General features: G+C 37.2%; 2 protein-coding genes across 9 annotated transcripts; one reads left to right on the top strand and one right to left on the bottom strand.

Moving 5' to 3' along the window:
- The first annotated feature begins 748 nt into the window (after window positions 1-748).
- LOC110736650 (protein DOG1-like 1) lies at window positions 749-3,065 on the top strand. Its single transcript, XM_021916931.1, has one exon. The coding sequence runs from the start codon at window positions 1,057-1,059 to the stop codon at window positions 2,572-2,574; it is 1,518 nt and encodes a 505-aa protein (XP_021772623.1). The 5' UTR covers window positions 749-1,056; the 3' UTR covers window positions 2,575-3,065.
- Window positions 3,066-12,431: 9,366 nt separating this feature from the next.
- Window positions 12,432-16,373, bottom strand: LOC110736648 (general transcription factor 3C polypeptide 3-like). Of its 8 annotated transcripts, none has more exons than XM_021916925.1 (6): window positions 15,958-16,373; window positions 15,608-15,701; window positions 14,156-14,200; window positions 13,066-13,931; window positions 12,865-12,977; window positions 12,432-12,613 (listed from the first exon to the last, which is right to left on the bottom strand). In XM_021916925.1, the coding sequence occupies exons 4-6, from the start codon at window positions 13,481-13,483 to the stop codon at window positions 12,452-12,454; spliced, it is 693 nt and encodes a 230-aa protein (XP_021772617.1). In that variant the 5' UTR covers window positions 13,484-13,931; window positions 14,156-14,200; window positions 15,608-15,701; window positions 15,958-16,373; the 3' UTR covers window positions 12,432-12,451. The 8 variants fall into 8 exon arrangements, 7 of the variants coding, with proteins under 7 accessions (XP_021772617.1, XP_021772620.1, XP_021772618.1 ...); XM_021916928.1 differs by having other exon boundaries at window positions 13,066-13,530; XM_021916926.1 differs by having other exon boundaries at window positions 15,630-15,701.
- Between the last annotated feature and the right edge of the window lie 1,866 nt (window positions 16,374-18,239).

Below are 18,239 nucleotides of genomic sequence, written 5' to 3'. Positions count from 1 at the left end.
CTTGTTATTCGTGTAGCTAAGATAAGAGAGGGACAGAGGGTGAATTAGTGAAGCCATGTGAAATTTCTATCTTACATAAATATCTTGTGTTGTTACAAATAATACTATATAAAATGTTACGTCACATCGCTCACATATCAAGAGACACAAGGATATTTATATTATGTGTATCTCAGTTCTATATTGCCTGATTTTTTTAAGGTAATATGTCTTTTTTATAGATCGTTTTAGTCAATAATTACAAATAAATGGACGAACATGTATCGAATATGATAACAAAACAAGGGAGTTATATACTACGAGTATAAAATTATATTTACTCCCTTCGTTTTTAAATAAGACTGATAATGCGAGAATTTTATTTGAAAATAAAAAAAAGTTATTTAGTCATCTTTAAAAGCTAGCATAAAATAATAAACTAGGATTGAGTATATCTATCTGATGCTCATTTCCAAAGACATGGAAGATATATTATCTTGAAGCTCCTTAAAATACCGCCGCCTCATCACTCACGTTGATCAATGACCATATAAGCAATTTATATCGACAACGCACTCTATAGACCCACTTGCCAATTTAATTTGCACTTTCATCTTTGAGTACCATGTACTTCAACTTAATTTAATTATATACTACGGATTACAGTATTACATGATAAACAATGTAAAATATGAAATACCATACTTATAATATATTATCCGTTCTACAGATTTGTTTAGCGACATAAATGTTACGGAGTAAATATATTAAGTTTAATGGAACATGTTGGGATAAGAACAAAATTCAAGAAAACAAATTTTGTCCAACCCACGTACTTGTACATATCGTGCATGCATATGTACTCGTTTTATCTTGTAGATTAACAAGGGGTTCGTTTATGAGGTGGATACGAAATCACTACGACTTCGCCACCTCAACCTTCAATTGTAATATATGTCTATATAAATTGGATCAATTGCTTGTACCGTTATACATTAATTAAGCCTACATACCAAACAAAATAAAAAGAAAAGAAAAAAAAGAAAAATTTTATCATCAAACTAATAAATCCCAACCATGGTTAGTGAGGTACTTGATGATTTGCTAGTGCTTCAAGAGCTAGACCGTAAGGCGTTCATGTCCAAGACTAAGGAGTCTGATATTGAGTGGACTCCAAACCTTACCAAACTCGTTAACCGAGTCATAACTCACTACGAGAATCACTACCGAGTCGAGTCCGACTTAATCAAGGATAGCGTACAAGTTCTCCTCTTGTTATCCCATGTTTGGCCTTCCTACCTTGAGGACGCCTTCCTTTGGGTTGGCGGGTGGAGACCTAGTATTGCTTTTCACTTGCTAGACTTCAACCCCGAGGTGCAACTCGGGGTTGAAGTCAGCGAGTTGCTCAAGGGGGTGGGCATGAGGCAGTTTAAGGACATCTTGCCTAGTCAACTCGTCCGAGTTGACGAGTTGCAAAGGCTCACCATCCAGGCAGAGAACGAATTGACTCGGTCTCTTGCTGAGCCTATTTCTCCAATGGAGTCTTCCACCAAGTCGTCGTCTGATGACTCGATGATGACCGAGGTGTATGGTCATGGAAATTTAGGGGAGATATTTGGCAAGGCGGATGATCTACGGCTTAAAACACTCAAAAACTTGGTGCAAATCTTAAGTCCAATCCAAGCCGTTCAACTTTTTATTCCTGCAGCTCAGCTCCATCTCAAGGTTCATACGTGGGGTAAGAACAAAGAAAGAGCTCATACAAGGAGAATTCAACATGAACATGATATTGCCGAGGGTGGCGGTAGCCGCAAAGGCGGGCTAGAGTCCCGTGGCGGGGTATTTGAGACATTGTTCCTTGAGCAACAACGAGACCTCGAGGAGCTCAAGTTGGCTGCAAAGGCCTACACCGAGTCAACTCAGTCCTCGGCCGAGTTGACTCAGAATCTACAAGGACTCGTAAGTATAGTCATATGTCACTATGAAAACTACTACCGAGTCAAGTCCGAGTTAGCGAAGCAGAACATATTCTGCATGATAACCCCTGCATGGAGGTCTCTCCTGGAGCATGCCTTCCTTTGGATTGGTGGGTGCAGACCTAGTACGACATTTCACTTATTATACACCATTGCAGGGTTACACGTCAAGTCCGGACTTAGTAAGTTGCTCGACGGGTCGTCAAAAACTTGTGATTTGGGATGGCTTTCACCGAGTCAACTCACCCGAGTCGACGAGTTGCAGATGAATACAATCAAGGAAGAGAGAGAGTTAAGTGAAAAGCTAGCTTCTTTTCAAGAGACCATGGCTGACTCCTCAATGGTTGAGCTCTCACGAGAGGCTACCGAGTCGAAAGCTCGGGATCGAGTTGGGACTGTGTCAATTAAGAAGCGAGTTGAGTTGACACTAGGGCATAAAGAGGATAAATTAAAGGAGATATTTAGGAAGGCTAATGATCTACGGATGAAAACGCTTAAGAAAGTGGTGGAAGTATTAAGTCCAATCCAAGCCGTTGATTTTTTGATTGCTGCTGCTGAGCTTCACTTGAGAGTTCGTGAATGGGGGAAGGACAAAGATGCTGACCAACAACAACATTAACCATATCCAATAATTCAACTTAATTAGTTAATGTCATTCTTTTTAATTATATTATTAGTATTATTAGTACTCCGATTTATAAAGGATAATTAGAACAACTAACTTGTTAGTTACTCCTATTTAGCATTATTATAAGATATGTATGTGGATATTAAGGTAGCCATGTAGTATACAGGTATGTATTTTCTTCGGTACTTATATGACTGTATTTGAATAATTAAGTAATGTAGGTCATCTAGTTAGTGATAGTATGAACATTACTCCTTGTAATAATTCTAGTCTTTCTACTATTCTCTCCTTTGATGTATTAGGAGTTTCCCTCAGCTTGTGAGGAGGGTCTCCTAATGTCCTATTTTTCTTACCTTAAAAAAAAAAAAAAGGGTATATAGTAAATTAGTAATGTATGGATTCTAATATTGTAGGATTTGTAATTTTGTCGAATCTTCATTTACTTGTCTATAAGTAAGTTATCAACGATCTTCTAAGTTTAATTTTCTGACATTGATCGAAAAGGTTCACTAGTAAAACTTAATTTGTGCTTGTATTTTTATATTTATGCGTGTTTTAGAAACTGTCGAATACATGTAACATTATAAGTATTGCTTTTCAATTATGTAGAACTAAATTTCAGAACATTATGACTACAAGAATAATCAAGGGAATTCTAGAATATTCTAGTCATCACTTTCAAGCTCTATCTTCACCTATAAATATAAGTCATCATGACTTTTCAATCAACATATACACACAAGAAGCCATACCTAATTACCTATACATACACCCCTTGCTTTGTTTAATTTAACTCTTTCATCTATGTGGAACAAATTACATGTGTTGTTTGGAAATGCTATGCCTCGACACTCCCTTTTACATGTAAAATCCTTCTTTTAATCCGGCTACATGTGATATTTTCATGGATCTTCACACCCCTCACATGATCAGATTCAATGTGGCATAGAGTAAAAGTCTCAATTGTGGATCTGGCTCTAATACTTAGGTAAAGGCTTAGAGCTTGTCTTGGATATCATTGATCGATCAATTTATATACATGATCAATCATCTCCTATAATTAAGGAAACAATCATCCAAACATATATATCTTGATTATCCTAACAAAACTGTTGTTGAAATTGTTTCTGTTAACACTACAAGAAAACAGCTTAATTCCGACGGAAAAAATCCATCGGAAACATCAGAAATTCCGTCGGAAAACGCTCTTCCGACGGAATTCCGTCGGAATCAGTCTGTCGCAAAACCCTTTGTAGGAAATTCAACCTTTTTCGACAGAATTTCCGTCGAAAGGCTAGTTTCCGACGGAATTTCTGACGGATTTATTTCTGTCGGCGCTTTTTTTACTTTAATTGAAATTCTGTTGCAATTTTTCGATGGAAATTTCCGTCGGAGTTGGAGAGGTTTCCGACGGAAATTTCGGTGGGAAGAGGTATATTCCGACGGAAATTTCCGTCGGAAGAGTTATATTCCGACGGAAATTTCCGTCGAAAGAGTTATATTCCGACGGAAATTTCCGTCGGAAAAGTCAATAAAAAAAAAAAAAAAACAGCCCCACCCCTAACCCTTACCCCTCCCAGATCCACCACTGCCCACACCCCTGCTCACCACCGCAACCCACCCCACCGCCACCTCCTAACCCACCACCCCCACCCACCAAAACGTACCACCGTAACCCCAACCCACCACCACCACTTCCAACCCCTTTTCCCACACCACCCACCACCACCATTCCACTAATTCATTTTTCCGAATACAATTCGGAACAAAAAAACAAAAAAAACGAAAAATATTGAAAAAAAAAAACAGATCTATACAAATTGAAACAAAATACAGATTAGAATACAAATCGGAACAAAAAAATCGTATTCTATACAAATTGGAGCATACGAACCACCAACACCGAACTAGCAGCCACACCACCCACCACAACCGTATATATTATTTAAAAAAATAATTAAATAACAAAAAAATATCAGAAAAAAAAGAAACATACCTTAATTCGACCACACAAAACTGCAAAATTGGGTTTACGAGGACAAATTCGTCCATGAAAACTCTAGTCTACAGTTTTCATGGTCGAATTTGACTTGAAAACCTTTGTTTTTGGCAAATTTATTGTTGTTAGTGTCTGTATTAGTGGCTTTGGGTGAGAAGGAGGACAAGGAGGGAGAAGGAGTTGTTGTTGGTGTCGGTGTTGGTGGTTTTGGGTGAGAAGGAGAACGAGAGGACGAGGAGGGAAAAGGAGTTGTTGTTGTTGGTGTCGGTTATGGTGGTTTTGGGTGAGAAGGAGAGGACAAGGAGGGAGAAGGACAGAGAAGAGACGAGGAGGGAGAAGGAGGGCGAAGAGGGAGAAGGACAGAGAAGAGACGAGGAAGGAGAAGAAGAAAGAGAAGAAAGGAGGACAGAGGAAAGAGAAGAGAGGACGAAGAGGAAGGAGAAGAGAATAGGAGAGGAGAAAGAAAGAGAAGGAGAAATGGGAAAGAAAGAGGCGTATTTCGTGTTTTAAGTTAGGGTTTCCTTTTTTTTTTTTAAATTAGATTCCAACGGAATAAAAATCCGTCGGAATATATGGTATTTCCGACTAAATATTCCGTCGGGAATTTTCGACGGATTTTAATTCCGTTGGAAAGTTAACTTTCCGACGGAATATATCCGACGGATTTTTATTCCGTCGGAAATTTCCGACGAATTTTTAAATTCCGTTGAAAATCCGTCGGAAATTTCCGATGGAAAAAAAATCCGTCGGAATTTCTGATTTTTCCGACGGAAGTACGTGTCCGTCGGAAACAGTCCGTCGGAAATCGGCCCATTTCTTGTAGTGTAATCAAATTTAAGGAAAGTAGTTTGTTCATCAGTTCATCACAGTGAGACCTCTTAACAAATGATACATTGCCTAACACTACTAGAAAACAGGTCATTTTCGACGGAAAAATTCCGTCGGAATCACCCTGAATACTGTCGGAAAACCCGTTTTCGACGAAATTTCCGTCGGAACCGGTTGTCGGAAAACCTTTTGTAGAAAAAACGACATTTTCTCACTGAAATTCCGTCGGAAACACTTCTCCGATGGAAATTTCCGACGGATACTATTCCGCCAGAAAATTTTGACAGAATTTCCGTCGGAAGCTGCTTAAAAAAAATAAAAAAAAGAACCCACAACACCACCAGCCCCAACCACCCTAACCCACCCTGTCGAGCCACCACTTCCCCACCTAACCAACCCCTAACCCAAATCATAACCCACCCACCTAGAAAAACAAAAAAAAAACCACCACGCCTAACCACCTCCAACCCATCCACACCAAACACCCCACCACACCCACCCACCCAACCCTGACCAAACCAGACCCCCATCCTACCCCACCCTGTCGAGCCACCACCACCCCACCTAACCAACCCCCTAATCCACCCACCTAGAAAAACGAAAAAAAAAAAAAAAAATCGAAAAAAACGAATAAAAATTCAAAACACCCAAATCATAACAAACAAATCGAAACAAAAACGAAAAAAATCGAAAAAAAACAATTTATACATTACATAGTCCAAAAATCCGAAAAAACCAGATCTACAAACTTACATTACAAAATTTATAAACTTACATTACAATTTCATCAAAAAAATAATTATAATCATAAACTTTGTGAAAAATAAAACTAGATCTACAAACTAACCAATATTTAACCTATATTTTCGGCCTTCTACGGTGCTTGACGGTGGACGACGGTGCTTGACGGTGCTCCCACGATGCTTGACGGTGCTCGATCCAACATTGAAAGAACGAGAAGAGGCGAAAGAAAGAGATCGGACAGAAAGAAGAAGGAGAAATAGATCAGAGAGAAAGAAGAAGGAGAAATAGATCTGCAGAGAGAAGAGGACGAGAGAAGAGATGAAGGAGAAGAGGAGAGAAGAGAGAATCAGAGAAGAGGAGAGAGAAGAGAGTAGAAGGAGGCGGAAGAGAGAAGGGGAAGAGGAGAGAGAAAGAGAAATGAGAAATGAAAGGGGGAGGGGGTTAGTTCCAGTGACATTAGGTTTTTTTTTTATATAAATAAATTCGTCGGAATGGGTTTAAATTCCGTCGGAAATCTCCTACGGATTTGAAATCCGTCGGAAATTAATTATTTTTCGACGGGAAATCCGTCGGAAACTAAGTATTTTCCGATGGATTTAAATTCTGTTGGAAATCCGTTGGAATAGGTTTAAATTCCGTCGTAAATCTCCTACGGATTTGAAATCCATCGGAAATTAATTATTTTTCGACGGAAAATCTGTCGGAAACTAAGTATTTTCCGATGGATTTAAATTCCGTCTGAAACTTCCGACGGAAAATCTAAATTCGTCGGAAATTTCCGACGGAATTTAAATCCATCGGAATATTCGTTTTTCCGACGGATTTTTGTGTCTGTCGGAACTTATCTGTCGAAAATTGACATTTTTCTAGTAGTGTAATAACATGTTCTAGATCATCAAGCGTTATTATTATTTTGGTAATTAAATCACAAAGGATTTTGCGTATCATTAACACTTTATAAATAGTAAATTATTTGGCTAATTAAAAAGGATCAAACTGATGTTAACCATTGTATATTGTGAGTGTTTGACAATATACCTAGTATTCGTTCTAAATTATTAATGACTGACAATGTCATAGCTTATTCTGCTAGTTAGTATTATAAGAATCCAAGTAAGGATACTGGATAATAAACACAATAAAATTACTATAAACAATATATTGTAGCAGTAGTCTTATGCTATGTCAGTGTAGTAATAAGAGTCACAAATAATATAAAATACAGTAATATTTTATAGCAATCTTATGCCAGTGTATATATTATCGATAATTGTGTTGTATAATTTTCTTTTTAGGTAAACACAGTAATATTAGCGAAATTTATCTCACTTTTTAGCCATCATCCCAAAATTTAAATTTTTTAATCATATTCCATAGTTCCATCAAAAATAAAGAATTTGTGGTTAGATTTAACAATTTTTTTTATCAAATAAAGTAAGAATAAAACATCTGAGACTTTTGTAAACGTGTGTTATAAAATACATTTATGTGTTGTACTAGTACTTATTTCAAAGCATTTAGCCATTTACGTACATTTGTATCCATACGTTACTTACAAAAAATCTGATGACTACCATGACTCAAAGACCTTCTAATCTCACTTGGATAATTGCTTCCTTAGTTTCTTAGTCCTTACGATTTTACACCAAATTATTCTAAAATAAATAAGAAGTCTCCTCAAAACAATGACGGCGCAGATTAACTTCCTTTTTTAAAAAATTTTGGTAGCCGACTTTGAGAGTTTTTGAGTTCAATGTAAGTGCAGTATGCCACTTTACACTGTCATAGTACAATATAAGTAGTTGTCTAACAAGTAACGACTCATGCAGTTTTGGTTCATACTTTATGCTACATACCCTATGGTGCAACTAATATTGTTCATTCGTAACTCTTCTATTGATCCGTATCATCAACTAAGCTCTTCTATTGATCCGTATCATAGCTACCAAGCTTATTAGCGCATATAAGCTAGGCATCGTCCTTTCTTTTGATCATTGGTCACATTACTTTGAAAGCAACAATTATGCAATCATCCAGCTCAAACTCACCCGTATCCTCTCTCGAGCCAGGGCCTAAGTCTAACATGCCAAAATGCAAGTTCGAGTCAGAATTTGAGTGTGGGTCTAGGTCTGAGTCTAAACCTACACCTTTCAACAAGTTCTTCTTGGACTGGCTCCAGGTCCAAGAGTGGGACCTGGAGGAGCTCAAGTCCATGGTCAAAACCCACTCTGAGTCGACTCAGTCCCCCACCGAGTCGACTCAGCACCTCAAAGAACTCGTCGACCGAGTCATGACTCACTACGAGGAGTTCTACCGGGCCCGGTCCGAGTCGATCAAGAAGGACGTCCTCCTCGTCTTAAACCCCGACTGGCTATCCAAACTCGAGGTCGCCTTACTTTGGGTCGGGGGGTGGAGGCCCACCACGGCCGTGCACTTGCTATACTCTAAGGCCGGGCTACAGTTCGAGGCTCGACTCAGTGAGTTACTGAGTGGGGTCAACTCGGACGATCTGGTAACCTTTCAATGAGTCAACTCGTCCGAGTTGACGAGTTACAAAAGCAGACCATTCACCAAGAGAGAAAGTTGACCGAGATTCTAGCTTCACACCAAGAAACAATGGCTGACTCATCCATGGTTGAGCTCTCAGAGAACTACACCGAGTTAAAGCGGGATGCTGTCAGCAACTGGGGAATCTGACTCAGTAAAAGACCGAGTTGACTCAGTAAAAGACCGAGTTCACTCGGCTCTAGCACCAAAGGAGCATGGGTTAGAGGATATTTTGAGGAAAGCGGATGATCTACGGCTGTAAACGCTTAAAAGTGTAGTTGACATTTTGACTCCAATCCAAGCCGTTCATTTCTTGATTGCGCATACTCAACTTCATCTAAGTGTGCATGAGTGGGGTAAGATAAAAGATGAACATGCAAAGAGTTTGCAAGAGGCCCGTGGTTTTGTTGGGCCTAGTGGGCCTCAGCCCAGCCCATGATTTCCTTCATTTCCAACTATCGATGTATAAGAGTGTAATGAGTTTAGTGTGATTTTTTTTTATTTTTTTAATAGGAACGTAATTGCATGATTTTGCTGTCATAGTTAGTTATTATAAGTCTAATAACTAGCTTGTATAATTATTGAATATTGATATACAAAGAATAACAAGTTGATGCTTGTCCGAGCTTTTACATAAATGAGAAAATGAATGTAGATATGATGGGTGATTTTGGATTTATGTATGGGAATTGGGAATAATTATAGTCGGTGGTTTGTCTGGTAATCATTTCAATTTAAATACTACGGAGTATTATTAAAATTGCAAAATGCTACTCCTTCCATTTATTTTTATTCTTTACACTTTTAATTTTGCAGTTTTCATTGCACATTTTTTATCACATATATACTCAATATGATGAGTGAAATTATAGTAAAAGAAGTTTTGATAAGTCAAGCATAAAAGTCAAATGTAAAGATTAAAAGTAATGAAGAGAGTATTGAGGGAGTATGTATGATAAAAAAATTTATACTACGTAATTCTTATTTATTGATAGTTTAATATATAAGTGATTGAAATATAACATTGATATGTGTGAAGTGAGAAGTGTTGCAATTCTTGTAAAACAGAGGAAGTATAAAATAGGTGATTGTAAATTTGTAAGAATTTTTATTTTATTTTTTTATTTTATTTTGAGGAAGTAAATTTGTAATGAATAAAGTAGTATGGAAATTTTTTACTAAAATGAACTAGCTTTACCCAATGTTTGGGCATTTCATCTAAGTTGGGCTTAGGGGAGTGGTGTGAGTGTGGCCCCTTTTCATTGCACAATGCCCACCTACTAATTTTTTTGGATGAAATCTGTTAGTAATTTAGAGTATATGAATCTGTAAGGATTGCGCGACCCGTGTTTAGGGCGCGACCCAAGAATCAGGCGTGATAAAATCGCGCTAATTTTCTGGATCCAGTGAAGAAATTTCGATTTCAAAGTGGCGCGCCCGCGCCAAGTAGGCTCGACCTGTGCTGGAAGTGCGACAAAATCGCGCAAGAGTTCTAGATCGAGGCAAGATTTTGGCAGAATTGGGGAGGCGCGCCCGCGCCGCCGTGAGTCGCGCCCGCGCTGCTTCCCTCGTTTGCCGTTTTCGTGCGGTTATTTCTTTATTAAAAGATGTTATTTGTTTTTACTAATGAATAATTCAGTTTTTACTCTCCAAGTTTGTTCTCTCCACATTTTCCCTCAAGAATCTTGCAAACTCTTGTTGAAAACCTCTATCAATTTAGTCCAATCTTTGTGTATTTATCATCTAATTTCGTCTCTAAGTGCTAAGAATGAAGTGTCGCCTTTTGTATCTCAAAGAGAATTTCCGGCATAAACCCAAGCACCGTTGTGGGGGAAATTAATCTCTTTAGGAAAGTGTTTCATACGCCTAAGATGAAGTATCAAGGTTTGAGACTCACGTGGTCATTCATATTCTCATGTTCATGTTCGGTTGAAAGGCTTGGAAGTGAGGCAAGTATTATATCTTTCATTCTAGTGCATTAAGTTTGATATTTCTGTAATTTGTTTTATCAAACTATTAGAAGTGCTTGGTATATTTTCTATTGATTGTATTCAATTTGGTTGTAATAGAATTGTGATTTAGGTTTTGTTCCCACAAATTTGTATTTGTTTTATACTAAAAAACCTTATAATCTAAAGAGATTAAATTTTTAAGCATGTCTAGTGTGAAAGAGTTAACCACTAATTTTGTCAAACTTAAGAAGTTTGATGGTGTGGAGTTTCGACGTTGGAAGAAGAAGATGTATTTTCTTCTTACTTCGTTGAATGTCCTATGTAATTAATACTCCAATGCCTATTGAACATGAGAATGAAACTTTGGAAAACGTTCGGGAGAGGTCGAAATGGGATAACAATGATTTTATTTGTCGTGGTCATATCTTGAATGGTATGGAAGATGATTTGGTTGATGTGTATCAAAATGTTGAATCTGCTAAAGAACTTTGGGAGTCTTTGGAGAGTAAGTACATGTCGAAAGACGCATCTAGCAAAAAGTTTCTTGTAAGTAATTTTAACAATTTTAAATTTGTTGATAGTCGGTCTATTATGGACCAATTCCACGAAGTACAACGTATCTATGGTAACTTGAAACAACATAGTATTAGTATGGATGAATTGCTTGTAGTTTCAAGTATCATTGATAAGCTGCCCTCTAGTTGGAAAGATGTGAAACATGAATTGAAACATAAGAAAGAAGAAATATCTTTTGTCTGAATTGGCTACCCATCTTCAAGTTGAAGAGGGGATAATAGCCATGGAAAGTGCTAAGGATGGGAATCCTAGCACATCTACCATTAATGTGGTGGAGGAAGGAAAATCTAGTGCTTCAACTAGTGGTAAAAGGAAGAATAACAATTCTTCCAAAGGCAAGTCCAAAAAGAAAATGAATAACAACAAGTTCGCTTGTTGGGAATGCGGTAAGGTTGGACACCCGCAAGAAGGACTGCTACATTTTCAAAAAGAAAATGGAGAAAGCCAAGGACGGCCATGCTTTTGATAGCAAGGTCCCATCCACTAAAGGTAATTCTTTACATGAGGTTGAATTTAATTCTGGTTTGGATTTAAATGCAACGGATCCTAACATTTGTATGGTGCAGGATGATGACTCATGGTGGATTGATTCGGGGGCTTCTAAGCACGAATGCAAGATGAAACATTGGTTCAAAACCTTTCACAAGGTTGGTAATGGAGAAAACCTCTTTATGGGGAATAACTCAACCATCAAGGTCCTTGGAAGAAGACAAGTCACTAGACGAAAAAGGTAATTTGGCACCGGTTTAAACCCCCCCTAAGGCACCGGTTTTGAACCGTTGGGGATTTGAGAGATGCCAAATCCTCAAAAATTTGGCACCGGTTCAAAACCGGTGCCAACTAAAGGCTTTGGCACCGGTTAACCGGTGCCAACTAAAGGCTTTGGCACCGGTTAACCGGTGCCAACTAAAGGCTTTGGCACCGGTTAACCGGTGCCAACTAAAGGCTTTGGCACCGGTTAACCGGTGCCAACTTCAAACGCACGATTTTTTTTTCCTTATTATCAACACTATGACACCGGTTTTAGGCAAGAACCGGTGCGAAAAACTCCACTTTAGGCACCGGTTCTTGCCTAAAACCGGTGCCAGATATACCCCAAAAAAATATTTTTTTTTTTTTTTTTTTTTTTTTTGCATTTTTTTCACTAAAATTGATATAGAAACATTAACATATATATAAACTTACATATTTTCATTAAAAAAAGGCTATAAAGCCTGTAATATTACAATTTTTGTCCAAAAAAAATTAAATAATTATCTTTGATCGACCTTTCTTGCATTACACTTAAAACAGGGACCGGGACAACACCTAACACAAAGCCAAAATTACGGAGAACAAAACAAAAAACAGCAGCCCAAAAAGACTTCCTGAAATGTGAGAAGTCCTGCGTGGTGGAATGCACGAGCTATATTATATAAGGCTTCCTGAAATGACTTGGATTAGTACTACAGTCTCATATGAGAGACTTTAAGATTATGCACACAAAGTAAAAGACTTATTTATTAAATTGGTATTACAAACTTAGAAAAAACATTAATATTAGGCAATCAGATAATATTTATTAATGTAAATGACTTGTCAACTTTTCAAACTTCATCCCTGAACAAGTTTTCTTATTTAACAACACCAGCTTACCTGGCTATTTTCATAAAGTCGCAGATTGTTGTAAAGGAAAGCTAAGCCTTGTGCAACACACTGATGCTTGTTTTGAAGTCTATGTCCAAGGGCTAAATTGATTAAGGCAGTCCCTGCAAAGTAAGATGCATCAGTTAAATGGAGAATCAACACCAGCACACTCACATTAATCAGATTCGGATAAAATTACATAAAACATACCGACACACAGATTGGTCAGCGGGGAATTTGGCATTTGTTTATGCGCTTCCAAGTATTCCCTTGCAGCTACTTGGTGTTGACTGATCATTATAAACTGATTTCCAGAAATGATCATGGGTGGCACTAGATCCTTAAGTTCAAATCGCATATGATGCAGAAACTTATTATGCTTTGAGAGGCGATTCTCTAACCTAAAGCCAGATGAACAATAGTAAGAAATATTATAAGATAGTTTCAAGTTATAAGACAAACCATAGCAAACCAGCAGGGACAGAAAAAACAGAAGCTCTGAGCAGGCACAGGAACAGTCAAACAACCCCCGCACACTGACTAGCTCAGCATCACAGTAGAACACAGCCTGCAGCAACACACAATAGACAAAACGGGTACACTTAGTTGGTACTTGGATCTTGCACATCGACTATTGCTCGTCTTGTACTTTCAGCCACTGTTAAGGTTGGTCCACTAGGCGAAAAAGGCAAAAAGGAAAGGGTTAGGGTAGGGAAGAGAGTTGTTGATGAGCTTACGGGCAATAATTTGACAAGGGAAAGAGTTTGTAATAAGCTAGAATGAGGCTTGTGTTTTCTAGGCTTGTGTTTGCTAGAAGAGTGCTATAATTTCAAAATAAAGCTCTTAGTGAGTGATGATCAATGAGCGAGAATCAAAGCTTCCTACCCGTTGCTGTCTTGCTTTAATACTTGTATTATGTTGTAGGCCATTATGACTAGCCTTATTTTAGATCAAAATCCATACTTTATCTTCACATTATTTTCAAACAACCTGAACAAACCGCCTACGCTTATTAGGGTGTAATATTACAACTCCCATATCAAAAATCATAATGTGTAGTGACTTCATTACATCCGCTATGAAAAAAAAAATAGGTATATATGGTGTTGTTAGTCTATTATTCAGTGACAACACTTTAGGGATACAAGTGAAACCATTATTCTAATAACTTTTTTTCCCCTAAATTTTTCTAATGCCAAGTAGCCAGCTCATCAGAGAAATGAAAACTCTTAAGTTAACCTTGCACACTTTTAAAGGCACAAAACGAGAAGGTGACCAAACAGAATTTTAGGAGGGGTACCAGTTATGTTGCTATCCCTTGGTACATCAACCAAAAGGGCAGGACCTGTAATAAAAAACAAACAACAACAATAAGCAATTAAATGATCAACAATATCTAATCATTAGCCAAATATCCAAAAATCAAACAAAAGCCAAATACTATCAATTCAATAAAACTAATATTTTACGAAATAGTAGAATAAAAAGCACACCATCATCTAGCTAAACATAACAGCAAATACCCATTAACTCTAGATAATGATGTAGTCTGACTCGATCTCAGGTTGAGTACAACCACTACAAGTCTATGACTTTATCAAATAAGCCACTTTACCTGATAAGCTAGCAGTCAACCAGAAACAACAATAACATAGAACTAAAATCATTGATCCAACAAATAATTAATGTCCAATTAAAACCCAGCAGAAAAAATAGAAGCTCTGAGCAGGCACAGGAACAGTCAAACAACCCAAGCACACTGACTAGCTCAGCATCACAATAGAACACAGCCTGCAGCAGCACACAATAGACAAAACAAGAGCTAGAGAAACATCAACTCAACCCAGCAGATAGAAAAGACAGACTCAGGGCATGAATCAAAGCTGAACAGACTCCAGAACACACGCCAAATCCAGAATTCAGCAAGGCACACAGAGAAGAAACAGACAGAAAACCAGGCCAGCAAGAAAAACAAACACCAATTCTTGTAGAAATCAATTTGAGGGTAAAAGTCAATTTGAGGCATTTATATTGAAACATGCGGATTAACGAGTAGAAATCATATAACAATTGATTTAACCTACACCTGTAGTTATTAAAGAGGAAATAAAAGTTAATAATCCTGAGTTGGTATATCAGATTATCAAGGGTATATTGTTGATCATTTCATTAATGCGATATGTGAAGTATGATTTGCATCATAGATACCAAAGTTCATAGTTAATTAAAACCAACTTTGCAAAACATTAAACCTACAACAAATCAGTTATATGATTTAATGATTCTATCAAAGATTTAATTCACGAAAAATAATTCTCTCTTGAAAGAAGAAAGTTGCCAAGATTGCAACTCCCCCATCTACCCATATGCATTTAATATAATTTTCAAACACATTTAGAAGATTAGCCTCAAGGAAGTAGCAAATAATAACAGAATTTACTTCGTTTTCAATATCTTCAACCTCAACTTTAGCTAAATTATCGTATCCTGTGTTCTTAGAAATTTTATGCAAATTGACATCTAAATTCATATTACCACAGCAAATTTCAAACAGCAAAAACAGGAGAAACAGAGTAGTTACCCATACTAATCCCAAGATAAACTCTGCAATCAATAGAACTATATAGTATCTATATGGTACCAAGTACCAACATTTATTTTAAGTCTTCAAAATCCTATTTATAACGACCGAGGTGCTGCTACGGTGCTACCAGAAACTCTAAGACATAGATAAGGAAATAAAACAAAAAACCTTTTTCGTGCAACATCATTACTTGAATTCTGTGATGAAGAAGCCAAACAAACACCTCCTTTTCTTCTTCCACCCCAATACTTCATTTCTAGAGCTGAAATTGGGATTAATTTTTAACATCAACCCTAATATTTCTACACAAGAATAATTCTTAATTAATAGTTTCAAATTGAAATTTAAATGTTGCCAAGCATTATCAAATGTAGAATTTTATGATCAATTTTAAAAAATATTAATTTGACAGAAATATAAGATTATGATAGATTAATAATACAAAATAAGGAAAAAAAAATGCAGGAATAAAGAAGAGAAGAGGAGCAAATCCAAGAAAAAAACCCAGAAACCCTAACCTCGAATTTCTGATTTTTGGTTCGAAATTGATTCGAATTTCTTGTTGTTGAAGACGCACGCACATCGGATTGATTCAAGTAGACACACCCAGAAACCCTAACCTCCAATATTGTAGAAAGAGAGAAGGAGAAGGAGAAGGAGATCGAAAGAGAGAAGAAAGGAAAGGGAAAGTGACGGTTATGGAGAAGGAGATCGAAGGAGAGAGACGGAGTGCTAGGAAAGCTCAGAAGCCCCTTCAATGGAGAAATTCGAGTACGCTACAACGGAGGAGAGAGAGAGGCAGATTAGATGAGAACGAAGAGGAAAGAGCAAGGAAATGAATTGAAGAAGAAGACGCGTCTTAAACCGGTTTTTTTTTTTAAATGGCACCGGTTCAAACCAGTGCTAATTACTATAGTTGGCACCGGTTTAAGGCGAACCGGTGCCAACTCTATTGCTTTTTTTTTTTTTTTTTAAGGTTGGCACCGGTTTGAACCGGTGCTAATTAAATGAGTTGGCATCGGTTTTGGTTGGAACCGATGCCAACTCCCTATTTTCCTATCCCGCCCATTTCTTTTGGCACCGATTTTCAAGAACCGGTGCTAAAAGGGGGGTGCCTATTTGATTTTTTCTACTAGTGAGTGGAGCTAATGTATAGTTCGGGGAATGCAATCATTCTTAGGGATGTGTTGTATGCTCCGGAGATTAGTAGGAATCTTGTGTCCGGTCCTACCCTGAATAGTAATAGATGTATAATTACTAGAGGTGCTACATTTGTAGGTCGTTGTTACTTAAGTAATGGGTTGTTTAAACTCTCTATGAGAGAGAAGTTTATATTGGATGATAATGTTTGTTTGAATGTTGATAATGACATTGGTGTGGATTTATTTTATTTGTGGCATTCAAGGTTAGGACATGTTAATTTCAATAAGCTGATTTTCATGTCTAAGCAAGCGTTGATTCCTCCATGTGATATTACTCTTAATAAATGTTCTACTTGCATGTTAAACAAGATCACTAGAACTCCTTTTAAAAGGGTTGAGAGAAGTTCTAATATTTTAGAATTGATCCATAGTGACTTGTGTGATTTTCATAGTTTTCCATCTTTGGGGAATAAAAGATACATGGTTATATTTATAGATGATTATTCAAGGTTTTGTTATGTGTATCTTTTATACTCTAAAAATGAAGCTTTGGTAAAGTTTGATATTTATAAAAGGGAAGTAGAAGTGCAAGTAGAGTCTTTGATTACAAGAATAAGAACCGATAAGGTGGGGAAGTATTATAATCCGGATTATTTCCAATCTTTGGGTATAATTCATGAGACTATAGCGGGTTAATTCCATGTTATCTTACTCTGGTTTGAGTGAAGGGTTTTGGAGTGAAGCAATGTTGACAGCTTGTCACATTCTTAACCGAGTTCCCACTAAGGGAAAACAATCTACTCCTTATGAACTTTGGTACAAAAGAAAACCAAACTTGAAATACTTGAAAGTTTGGGGTTGTAGGACAATTGTTAGAGTGCCCGGTAACAGAAAGAGAAAGCTCGGTGAAAGGGGCTTAGAATGCATTTTTATAGGTTATGCTGAGCATAGTAAAACCTATAGGTTCTATGTAATAGAACAAAATGACTATATATCGACACATTCGATTATTGAGTCAAGAGATGCAATTTTTGAGGAAAACCGATTTTCATCAATGAGTAGACCAAAAGATCTACAAATAAGTGCCAATGATAGAGAAATAGTAGAGTTGAATGATCAACTTGAAACTCATGAAGATTCATTCGACAATGAGAATGTTGAACTTCTCAAGTTAGGAGAAGTACTTGGGAAAGGAGACTTAAGAACTTTGGTGATGACTTTATAATTTATTTAGTTGAAGGTTCAAGGTATGTCCTTAGTTCTACTACTCCATATTGTTTTAATGTGGATAGTGACCAAAGAGTTATAGCGAAGCAATATCTTCTCAAGATAGTGCATTTTGGAAGGAAGCTATAAATGATGAGATGAATTCCATCATGGGAAATAATACTTGGGTATTAGAGGATTTACCTCCCGGTTGCAAACCTCTTGGTTGCAAATGGATTTTCAATAGGAAAAGGAGACTGGATGGCTCCATAGTGAAATTTAAAGCCAAATTGGTTATCCAAGGCTTTAGGCAAAAGCATGGTGTTGATTATTTCGATACTTATGCACCGGTTACAAGAATTACCTCCATAAGGTTATTGATTGCAATGGCTTCGGTTTATAATCTAGTGATTCATCAAATGGATGTCAATACGGCATTCCTTTAAGGAGAT

The sequence above is a fragment of the Chenopodium quinoa genome, unplaced genomic scaffold, assembly GCF_001683475.1.
Source record: "Chenopodium quinoa cultivar QQ74 unplaced genomic scaffold, ASM168347v1, whole genome shotgun sequence".
Classification (NCBI taxonomy): domain Eukaryota; kingdom Viridiplantae; phylum Streptophyta; class Magnoliopsida; order Caryophyllales; family Amaranthaceae; genus Chenopodium; species Chenopodium quinoa.
This window is presented reverse-complemented; position numbering and strand designations above follow the sequence as displayed.

Bases quoted from the DNA above. Each gene is read 5' to 3' on its own strand.
- LOC110736650 (XM_021916931.1), top strand. From the start codon at position 1,057: ATGGTTAGTGAGGTACTTGATGATTTGCTAGTGCTTCAAGAGCTAGAC.
- LOC110736648 (XM_021916924.1), bottom strand. From the start codon at position 13,483: ATGTGCAAGATCCAAGTACCAACTAAGTGTACCCGTTTTGTCTATTGT. The intron at 12,978-13,065 runs GTATGTTTTATG...CTTACTTTGCAG, and splicing joins GCTGACCAATCTGTGTGTCG to GGACTGCCTTAATCAATTTA. The intron at 12,614-12,864 runs GTAAGCTGGTGT...TCCACCACGCAG, and splicing joins GACTTTATGAAAATAGCCAG to GACTTCTCACATTTCAGGAA.